This window comes from Hyla sarda, chromosome 1, assembly GCF_029499605.1.
Source record: "Hyla sarda isolate aHylSar1 chromosome 1, aHylSar1.hap1, whole genome shotgun sequence".
In the NCBI taxonomy this organism is placed as follows: domain Eukaryota; kingdom Metazoa; phylum Chordata; class Amphibia; order Anura; family Hylidae; genus Hyla; species Hyla sarda.
Genome location: NC_079189.1, coordinates 167567531 through 167579001, shown reverse-complemented (window position 1 = coordinate 167579001; position 11471 = coordinate 167567531). Strand labels below are relative to the sequence as shown.

At 45.9% G+C, this 11471-nt stretch overlaps 1 protein-coding gene across 4 annotated transcripts in view; it reads left to right on the top strand.

Moving 5' to 3' along the window:
* The first annotated feature begins 2275 nt into the window (after nucleotides 1-2275).
* Nucleotides 2276-11471, top strand: part of LARP1B (La ribonucleoprotein 1B) — a 44787-nt gene continuing 35591 nt past the window's right edge. For 2 of the 4 annotated variants that reach the window (XM_056563566.1, XM_056563554.1), the window contains exons 1-2: nucleotides 2311-3122; nucleotides 11099-11151. In XM_056563566.1, the coding sequence (XP_056419541.1) occupies nucleotides 2849-3122; nucleotides 11099-11151 (327 nt within the window). In that variant the 5' untranslated portion in view covers nucleotides 2311-2848. Of the gene's footprint in view, nucleotides 3123-11098; nucleotides 11152-11471 lie in introns of all 4 variants that reach the window. The other 2 variants (XM_056563560.1, XM_056563571.1) reach the window with 2 other exon arrangements.

Genomic DNA, 11471 nt, shown 5'->3' with positions numbered 1-11471 from the left:
CCTCTTTCTCATAGGTATATGCAGAGTTACATCCCCCCCCCTCTTTCCCATAGGTATATGCAGAGTTACACCCCCCTCTCTTTCCTATAGGTATATGCAGAGCTACGCTACACCCCCCCTTTCCCATAGGTAAATGCAGAGTTACACCCCCTCTCTTTCCCATAGGTATATGCAGAGTTACACCCCCCTCTTTCCCATAGGTATATGCAGAGCTACCCCCCCCCTCTTTCCCATAGGTATATGCAGAGCTACACCCCCCTCCCTCTTTCCCATAGGTATATGCAGAGATACACTCCCCCCCCCCTCTTTCCCATAGGTATATGCAGAGTTACCCCCCCCCCTCTTTCCCATAGGTATGTGCAGAGCTACACCCCCCTCTTCCCCATAGGTATATGCAGAGCTACACCCCCCTTCCCCATAGGTATATGCAGAGCTACACCCCCCTCTCCCTCCCTTTCCCATAGGTATATGCATAGCACCCCCCTCTCCCCCCCCTTCCCTATAGGTACAGTATATGCAGAGCACCCCCCTCTCCCCCCTTCCCTATAGGTACAGTATATGCAGAGCACCCCCCTCCCCCCCCTTCCCAGTAGGTACAGTATATGAAGAGCACCCCCCCCCCTCTCCCCCCTTCCCTATAGGTACAGTATATGCAGAGCTCCCCCCTCTCCCCCCTTCCCTATAGGTACAGTATATGCAGAGCCCCCCCCCTTCCCTATAGGTACAGTATATGCAGAGCATTCTCCCCCCTTCCCTATAGGTACAGTATATGCAGAGCCCCCCTATCCCCCCTTCCCTATAGGTACAGTATATGCAGAGCCCCCTTTCCATATAAGTACAGTATATGCAGAACACCCCCTCTCCCCCCTTCCCTATAGGTACAGTATATGCAGAGCAACCCCCCCTCTCCCCCCCTTCCCTATAGGTACAGTATATGCAGAGCACCCCCCTCTCCCCCCCTTCCCTATAGGTACAGTATATGCAGAGCACCCCCCTCTCCCCCCCTTCCCTATAGGTACAGTATATGCAACGCACCCCCCTCTCCCCCCCCTTCCCTATAGGTACAGTATATGCAGAGCACCCCCCCTAAAGGTACAGTATATGCAGAGCCCCCCCTCCCCTATAGGTACAGTATATGCAGAGCACCCCCCCCCCCTCCCCTATAGGTACAGTATATATAGAGCACCCCCCCCCCCTATAGGTATAGGCAGGGTTTAAAAGAAATAAATAAAAAAAGGATACTCACCTGATATCCCACACAGCGATCTCCTCAGCAGCAGGGGCCACGTCTTCTCCCCTCCACAGTACAGGCGCCGATGAGCGACGTCACCGGCGCCTGTACTGCGCTCTGCGTGGGGGCAGAGGTCACGTCTCCCTGTATCGCGCATACAGGAGAATGTACCGCTGTCTGCTGAGGATCTGGGACGAGCGTCCCGGACCTCAGCAGCGGCGGCAGCGGGTCAGTCCGCCCCTGGCACCCCCCTTGAGATTGGCACCCGGGGCGGGCCGCCAAACCCCCACCCCCCCCCCCCCCCCGCCCCCCCTTGGTACGCCACTGTGTTCAATGCAGAATAACAAACGATGATCCGGCACCAGATATAAGATTTGCAGCCTTATTTTCTCCATATCAAAAATGAACAAACATCACACAGTAAAACCGACTCCCTTCACAGTCATACGCGTTTCAAGCGCATACACGCTCTTCCTCAGTGGTCAATGAATGAATATCAGCACTTTGCCGAGTGTGGACCCGCGCACAGAAACTGGTGGAGGTGAGCTGTACAGAATAATTTCCATGTCTGTTTACGCCACTGTGTTACTGCAATCCTTTTCTGTGAGAAATACTTCATTTTCTTGATAAATCTCAGGGGTGCCAACATTTAGGGCATGACTGTATCAAGGATTAGAAAAACAGCTACTTTCTTCCGCAAACAGCACCACACCTGACCTCAGGTCGTGTGTGGTATTACAACGTGTCTCCATTCACTTCAATGAAACTGAGCTGTAATACCACACACAACCTGAGGAAAGGTGTGCCGCTGTTTTGGAAATAAATGTGCTGTTTTGCTTAACTGTAACTTCGTTTTGGGGGGCGCTATCTCTTTTATGGAAATAATGAGGTTGTTACGAATCTGAAAGAATGAAATGACGTTACTTTTTAGTATAAACCCTATGGATTACACAGGTCAGTGTAGCAGTGAGGCGCAGCCCCGGGCCGGGCGCACACACTCGTCACTGTCATCTGACAGCTGCTCTGACAGCCGCACGGCTTACACGTCTCACTGCGCCTGCGCACTCCCAGTCCGTCGCTGTACAGATGGGCGGGGCGCAGGAGCGTGCACAGTGTGGAAGTAAATAAACGCTCCCGTGAACGCGCCCGAGCTCCTCAGAAGCTACCGTGAGACCTGCGTTTCTTTTGACGGCCTGTTTTTAGATTTGGAGGGGGTGTTCTTTCTCCTGGGTAGCAGTGGGTTGCGGGGAGCTTGTCTTTGTGTAGGGGGCGGGTTCTCCTAGCGCACTGTATATTGGCTGTGTGCTGTGTTGGGGGTTGGTGCGGGTTCTGCTGTGTTTTTGCTCTTGAGCCGCTCCTGTAACAGCTGTGACCAGTGCATAGTAACCTAGGTCCCCCATAGTAGTGTCCCAGGGCCCCCATAGTTGTCTCCCAGGCCCCTCTGTACCTGCACATTACTGTATACATTCTATGCATTGGCCTAGAGGAGTGCAGGAGAAGCTTCCTGACCACTCCTGAGCCCATAGGACTCCTGCCCCTCTGCATGCAGTGCCTAAATCTAGGGGAGGGCAGGCTGCACTGTTGCTCAGTTTACACCCCATACACAGATCCCGTAGAATGGCCTCCGAAGTACACAAGACGCCCATGTTTCAGCCCAGCTGTGACCGCAGAGGAGGCGCCGAACCCATATCACCTGCCTCAAGAGCCCAAACCCACCTGGAGCGGAACTGTAACAAGGAGAATGACCAGCAAGGAGCCGCTCGACCGCCTTCAGAATGTCCTGGAAGTGACCAAAGTAATCCCAGTGAGGCCCCGGTGCCCAGCACCAACCCCTGGACCAAGAAGGGTAACATGGCCCCTGCTAACAGCACCGTCGTGAGTGCACATACAGGTAAGAGAGGGGTTTGTGTGTTGCAGGTCACGTCTTCTTAAGAGTTGACTTTATGAACCAAACCTTAAAAGGGCTTTCCGTGTGTTTGGTACTTTTAAGCTATACTAAGCAAGGAGAAAGTTGTGCAGCACTATTGCTGTAAAAATGACCCCAGAAATAAAGACAACACAACATAGATCAAATAATAAGACGTCTGGATGGCCGGCAGAGAGGTGCAAATATTGGTGGTGTAAATTCCCCAATGGCTTATCATTTCCAAAGGTTACAAACTGGTAGGAACAGAATAAGGATTGCACTCACCGTTAAACTTCAGTCTTTATTTAAATTCTTTAAAAACTCATGCCCGGAGTAGATGGAGAGAGAGTCCCATGGTCAGCGGACTCTCCATCTTATCCGGGCATGAGTTTTTAAAGAATCTAAATAAAGACTGAAGTTTTTAATGGTGAGTGCAATCCTTATTCTGTTCCTACCAGTTTGTACTTTTAAGCTATGTGCTCAGGTGCCACGTTATGTATGTAGTATATGTACATGTATTACCAGTCTGTTAGATCATCCTTTTTTTTTTTTTTTTTTTTTAGATTTTCATGACCCCATAGTTTCTGCATTCTACTGCTCTTTACCAGCTTCCTGTAGGAGTAGACAACAGCTGATCACAGGGGGCTTATTCCCTGACAAGCCACCCCCTGATGAAGTGTGCAGCCTATCTCTGCGTCCTGATTTGCCTATGCTGAATGTGTCCCCGCTATTTCCAGACACTGCTGAGATCATGTGATCTCAGTGCAGGATGCATTCTGCATAGAGATGGGCTGCACTCGTTAGGGAAGGCGAAAAAAAACCAAAACCCTCTGTGATCAGCTGGTGTCTCGAGACGACAGTAATTCTAAGAGCAGAAGAATGCAGAACCTATGGAAGCATTAAAATCCCCCCCAAAAGAAACAATCCATTACAGACTGTTATATATGTACATATACGACATACATAACAAGGCATGTAAAATTCCAAAAACCTGGACTACCCCTTCAATCCTTTACCTAGTGTAGCATTGAGGCGGGTTTACACAGTGTTCTTCCTTAAGGGTACATTCCCACACGGCGTATTTGCTGCTGCGTATTTTATTTTCTCTGTTGAAGTCAATGGGTAGGAAAATACGCAGCACCAAATACGCAGCAAATACGCAGCAAAATACGCCGTGTGGGAACGTACCCTTAGGATTATGCTTGGAAATGTATATGTGCCCTAAATGTTCCCATAAGTGCTGTAAGGCAAAGTGTCCATATGGCTCCCATCTGGTGAGCATGCTGCAAAAAGAATGATATATGGGGTGCTATAGTATAGTACTGGGCGGTATACCAGTTCATACCGAAATTTTTGTCCTGCACGATATGAATTTTTCCCATACTGCAATACCGGTTGGGTCCCTCCCCCTCGGGAATGAATTATCAACTGTGCTGTCCCCACATCGGGGAACTAATCATATGTGACCCGCGAGCGCTGTTCTGCTTCTCCCCCCAATTAATTATCAGCCCAGCGCTGCGCTGTCCCCATCGGGGAACTAATCACATGTCACCCGCAAGCGCTGCCTTCCTCGTCCTCCTGTTTGTTGCGGGCCGCCGGCGCTGGAACTCTGTACTGTACGGTGTATCCCTATGCCTGGGCTGCAAAAGATAAACAAAATAAACTTTAACTCACCACCCGTTGCTCCGGTACCGGCCTCACCTGCTTCCTGGTGACGGGAACGTCGGAGAGCCGTCAGCCGATCACCGGTCGCAGCGATGTTCCGCCTCAGCCGGTGATGGGTTGAGCGCACTGTCTCACTGTCTGTAAGAAGGCAGCCCGCAACAAACAGGAGGACGAGGAAGACAGTGCTTGCAGGAGACGTGATTAGTTCCCCGATGGGGACAGCACAGCGCTGGGCTGATAATTAATTGGGGGGGGGGGGGGGGAGAGAAGCAGAACAGCGCTCGCGGGTCACATGATTGGGGGGGGGGGGAGAAATACTGCTATATCCCGTGGAACCGTCATAAGTTACAAAAATACAGTGATACACATTTTTGGCCATACCGCCCAGCTCTAGTATAGTATACTATTTACTTTTTCCTATCAAAAATCCATATTAGTTTATTAGTGATGGATGCCGCTGCATGATGGACAAGCCTGATGTAACAGCATCAGGCTTGTCCATGAGTCATGGACAAGAGATGACTCATGGACAAGGCTGCAATAATTTTTATTTTCTTATATAAAGCTCTTAAGCCACCACACTACCTGGATATGTTCCCTGTAAACCATCCTGCCTGATATGCATAGCTCCTGTGGCTCTGTTGTCTTGATTTTCTTTGACATCCTTCTCTTCCCTTGCTTACATCTCCCAGTAGTCATTGCTACTCTTCCAGCCAGCTCACTCTCTGAGAGCAGCCCCCACCCTCCTGCTCTGAACAGCAGAGAGAGGTTCAGTATCTGATTGGCTAAGGATGCATACATATCCCAGTTCTCAGTACTAAAGCGAGCATGACTCATCAGTGCAGGACAAAAACCACATGGTCTGTTTCTCTCAGGAGCGTGGGGGCTGCTTTCAGAGAGAGATTTGGAAACAGAGTGGATGGCTGGTTGATGTTATTCTCTCACTTCGTGCATGTAAGTGACAGCTGAAAGAGGGAAAACTGCTATATAGCTAATGAATGATCTTTAGACTATGAAGTAGGTTGATGAGCGGGAAAGGATGTGCTATGGGTTCAGTTTCCCGGAGTTCCCCTTAAAATTGATGCTTACCACACACATTTAACCACTGCAATGTGTTTACCCATTGAATCACATTGAAGTCATTGGGGAAACTTTGCACAGTCCGCCATATTTTGTTTTACTCATATAATTTGTACAGGTGTGGCAATAAGTCATTTATTACAAATTTTATGTCTATTCTGTATACATTGTACACTTTCCAAAATACTTAAAATAAGCAAATGCTTTCAAATAAAAAAGCCTCTAAAATACACATTAAGGGTAGGGTCACATGTAACAGATCCGCAGCGTATCTTACACTTGGATCTGTCGGTGACCCAACCCATAGTGTGCCTCCAGCTGTTGCCGCCCTGGCCTGCTCTGAGCAGCCACACAGGGACCTGCGAGTCGGTGAGTGTACTGCAGTGTACTCAGATATTACGGAGCAACTGCACATGCGCGCGGCGGCTCGTAGTGGTGGATTGCTGCTGCGAGCAGGCCAGGAGGCAGGGCTGCAACAGCTGGAGGCACACTATTGGCCGGGTTACCGGAGGATGAAATATGCTGCGGATCCGTTATGTGTGACCCTACCCTAAAATAAAAAATAAACACTGTGATAGCGTGATATCGCTAAAAAGAGTAAACACACAATGTATAATGGCGCTCACCAGGGGTGCTTGTACAAGTCCTGCACAACAAAAGGACAGTGTATAGGGTAAAGCTAGGGGTAATAGGCAGCCTTCCCGTCAATTACAATACATAGCAAACAACAATTCCTCCGATAAGGACAGGATCATCCAGGTGCTCAGAAGTAACCTCCACAGGCAGGTAAGCAAAGACAGGTTTATTCCCAACATGCAATGCATTTCTCGGTCAAACAACAAACCGCTTCCTCAGGCATCAGGGGAGGAAGCGGCCTGAGGAACCGGTCTGCTGTTTAACTGAGAAACACATTGCATGTTGGGTAAATGGATGCTTCTCATATCATGTGTCAACTTAAAACCTAACTTTAATTCTACACTAAATAATATAAAGGTGAGTAAGTAATAAGGCGATTTAAAAACTCAGTCCCTCTGGTCTCAGATTTTTGTATGTACCACTCAGTTTCAGGGGTCCTCATGGTGCCACAACCTCTACAATTCACTGCAGCTCAGAAACACACTGCTTGTCACTAAGATATTGGTGACTATTAGCTTGTGTTTAGTGTCTAGAGTAGAGTTACAAGTGCTTGTGGCCGAATGAGGGCTAATAGATGCACTTTATATGCCTGTGAAACTGTTGTGCACCGCAGTCACAGGCCAGCTAATGTGGCATCCACCACCTATTTTAGCAACCCCAATGCTAAATTAGTGTATGGTATAAGCTACTAATACCCAGGAACTGCAATCTAAAATCAAAAATGATCACACTCCAACATGTTTCACCACTAGCACTGTGAATTTCTCTTAAAATAATAGAAATCCCTTTTGCCTGGTACAGGGCCTGAGAAGGTGCTGCACCACTAACAGGCAAGGTGCTGCACCACTAACAGGCAAGGTGCTGCACCACTAAGGCTAGGTTTCCACTTTTTTTTTATTTTTACAAAAACGCCAATAAAAATGTCCATTCTGCCGCATGGCGTTTTTTGTGTGAAAAAAACGCTGCGGCCAGATGTTAGCTGCAAGTCAATTGTAAACTGCAAAATGCCAAATCCACTTGGCGTTTTTCAGTTTGACGTTTTTTTTTTATCCTTTTGGCGTTTTTGGGCTCCTTGGCAGTTTAAAAAAAAAAAAAAAAAAATGACCTCTTGTCGAGACGTTTGCGCTTTTCTCCCATAGAAGTCTATGGGAGTGAAAAAACGCCATGTGGGTTTTAACTTTGGCGTTTTTTCAGGCGGTTTTTATTCTTTTTTGGACTTTATCGATCCCAAAAAGTGATGGAAATACCCCTTTTATTAAACTTCGTAGGGTATCATTAAAAACATTTTTTTTAAAAGATACAGTAGTGATGGAAAAAATTGAATTTAACGAAAATTTTCTTTTTTTAGAACTAAATTTTTATTAATTTTTAAACGGGGATCAATTTATGTGGGCGGGTGGGGACCTAAAAATGTAGCCGACAATAATAAAAATGTAGTGTGTGTGTGTGTGTGTGTGTGTGTTTTTTTTAACTTTATTTTTACATTTTTTAGGTAGTACTACTACTCACAGCATGGAACACACTGTTCCATGATGGGAGTAGTAGTATCTGTACTAATAGACAGATCGCCTGTTGCGATCCTTCTTTATAATTTATAGATGCGGCGGCCGCTCTTCTATGGTCCCCTTCACTGCTATATATATATATATATATATATATATATATATATATATATATATATATATATATACATATACATATACATATATACATATACATATACATACATACACACCTATTCATATTTCCCGCAGAGAGCTGTGATTGGCCAGATGGTTCCAGCCAATCACAACTCAGTGCAGGGGACTATACGTCAGTGCAGGGGACCATGGAAGAGCAGCCGCCCGCATCTATACATTATACAGAAGGATCGCAGTAAGTGTCAGAAGTTACACTCGCTGCGATCTGTCTATTAATGCAGATACTACAGCTCCCAGCATGGAGCCGAGTGTGCTCCATGTTGGGAGTAGTAGTACCTGCAGTAAGGTACAGATCACAGCAGATGTCACTCCTCCTGACACTACTGCGATCCTCCTGATGTGAATGTCGGCATCAGCTGTTCTCAAGGCTACAGAGCCGGGAGAACAGCTGATACTGAGCACTAGATATCCTATATCTACTGCCCCAGCAAGAACTTACAGTGAGCCTGCAATGTGTATAAATAAATAAAAAACCGCATAGGGTTCCTCGTATTTTCATTCTCAGCACAATACCAACCAAGCAGCAACAGCCTGACATTACAAGGGTGGGCGAGGACCATTGTTACTGGTACTCCCCAGCCTAAATAACACCAGCCTGTTACTGCCTAGGCCCAGGAGCGCCATTTTTGATCCTCCGGGCCTGTTGGTACCGGCTCTTCCCAACACCCCGTGGCGGTGGGTACCGGGGTAATAATTGGGGGTTAGCGCTAGCTGATTTTGGGGCTAAGCCCCGGCTTAGTAATGGACTCCGTCTGTTAGAGTGCCTCCATTACTAAGCCTGAAAATTCAATAAAAAAAAACACAACACATTGGAAAAATTATTTTATTTAAAAAAACACTCCCCCACAGCCCTCATTAACCATTTTATTAAAATAAAAAAAATCCAGTTTATCCGTTGTAACCCATCGAATCCGCCGTAATCCTCTGCATACACTGATCTGAAACGAGAAGAAAAAAACACAAAGTATTTGTTAGTTCATTTTTGTCGCTGTCCGTGGGTAGAGTGCCCTTATTGCAATGTCTTCCCAAACAGGGAGCCTCCAATTGGTGCAAAACTACAACTCCCAGCATGCCCAGACAGCCCTGTGGCAGATTTTCTAGCATTTTTGCTGGTGTTTTTTTAGGTGTACAAAAAAAAACCAAGAGGAAACCTAGCCTTACAGAGAAGGTGCTGCACCACTAACAGAGTTTGAGGATGCAGAGGCCTCAGTGTAGGAGTGAAGGGAGGGTAAGTGGGATTTTTATTTTATTTTGGAGAGGATTTATTGGGGGGGAAACTACTTGATAGGGGCATCTACCGGTTAGGAGGTTCCCTTCCTACCGTTTCAACAGGGCACTATAACCCAATAAGGAGGATTTCTTACTTGCCCACTTCCTGGGTGCTTATACCTAAAAAGGGACAGTTCCCTACCTACTGGGGGGCTTCTACCTAATAGGGGGTATTCCCTACCAATCTACTGGGGGCTCCTACCTAATGGGGGGGATCCCTACCTACCCACTGGCATTTTCTACCTAGTAGGGGGCTTATACTTATTAGTGGGGGAGGGGGGATTCCCTACCTTTCTACTAGTGTCAGTGAGGTCCTCATGTTTGACTTTCACCTAAGGCTTTACAAAGTGTAAAGCCACCTCTGCTGTCACATGACATAAAACATTTTTTTTTAAAGTATCGGTGAGTACTTGATAAAATAGTATTGGGACATCCCTAATTATAGCATGCATAGTTGGGTAATGTTGGCAACACATGTCTGGCCGACACTTCTTTCTAGCAACATCTGCCCAAACTACACTGTCAACCTGTATTTGCAGAATTGAAGGTTGTAGCCAACTTTTATCTAATGTGTATGGCTTGGGGACTAATAGTGCAAGCGAAGATCATTATAGGGACTGCTACAATGTATTACCTTGTAGTCCACAGAAGGTTACCTAGATTGAAGCCATGTTGGTAGCACAGGTGAGATTCTCATTTTACTGCTGTGACCAGAAGCTAGAAGAAAGCTATGTGGGACATGCTGTGGACTGTAAATTCTGCAGCATGCTTTAGACTTAGTCCATGCAGTGTGTATTTCCATCACATGTAATCCTTTTATTAAACCTATTCACTACGTTGTGCAATTGAATGGTCAAATTGTGCCAATTCTATGGTCAGCATTAGATAGACTGTGCACGTTCTTGTCTGTGAAAGGGCATCTTGCCAGCTGCATATATACATAAAATGGGTATTTTGGACCTGTTGGTTTTCAAAATACACTTCATAAGGGTTCTGTGTGATACTAGTCAGATTATATGGTGCAGATTATAATGCTAGGAAAGTAAACTGGCATAGTTTATGGCAGTGGTCTTCAACCTGCGGACCTCCTGATGTTGCAAAACTACAACTCCCAGCATGCCCGGACAGCCAACGGCTGTCCGGGCATGCTGGGAGTTGTAGTTTTGCAACATATGGAAGTCCGCAGGTTGAAGACCAGTGGTTTATGGAATGACTGTGAAAGGCATGTTTTATCATGTGTATACAAAGAGGTACCAATGAGTCACTCTTATTACTATCACATTATATTGTAGTACTAAAAAGGTATTTAAAAGTCCTGGAAGAGGCAGCAATGCACCCATCTAGATACATTCATGAAAGATATATGTATTTAATCGGTTAATAGGTGATTCTTCAAGAATATACATGATCCAGAGCATATAGGCTACGTGTTTTGGGTTGGCTAACCTTTCTTTGAATTGTTCTTATATAGGATGTCCATATATACCTCAGGCCTAATATACCTTTATAAATTTACAACACGATGAAACCTATTATTGCTAAAGAAAAGTTGTGTTAACTGTGGGGTAACAATGCTTGGACATGATATAACCTGATGTTATGTTATTCCAGGTTTGCAGTGTTCAGCAAAAATTGTACGGGCTGGAAAACCTGCTTCTAAGAAGGTAACTTTCTTTTATTGCTTGTAAAGTAGAATATGGGTGGAGGAATAGTTTTAATTTGTGTGCGAAACTATGATATCAAACCTACAAGCATTTTGTAATTGTATTGTGGCTTCTAGTAGATGAAAAGATCTCCTCCTATTAAAGTTTTTCCCTTTAGATGTCGAAATCAGTATTGATTGTAGCATACAAGGGGTAGGGTATATTCACACATAGCGTATATGCTGCAGATTTCATGTAAGTAAATCCTCATGTGAAATGCGTAGAGGGGAATTAGTTTGTCTACATACAATCTTTATCCAATGCTACAGTTTTGATCCTGT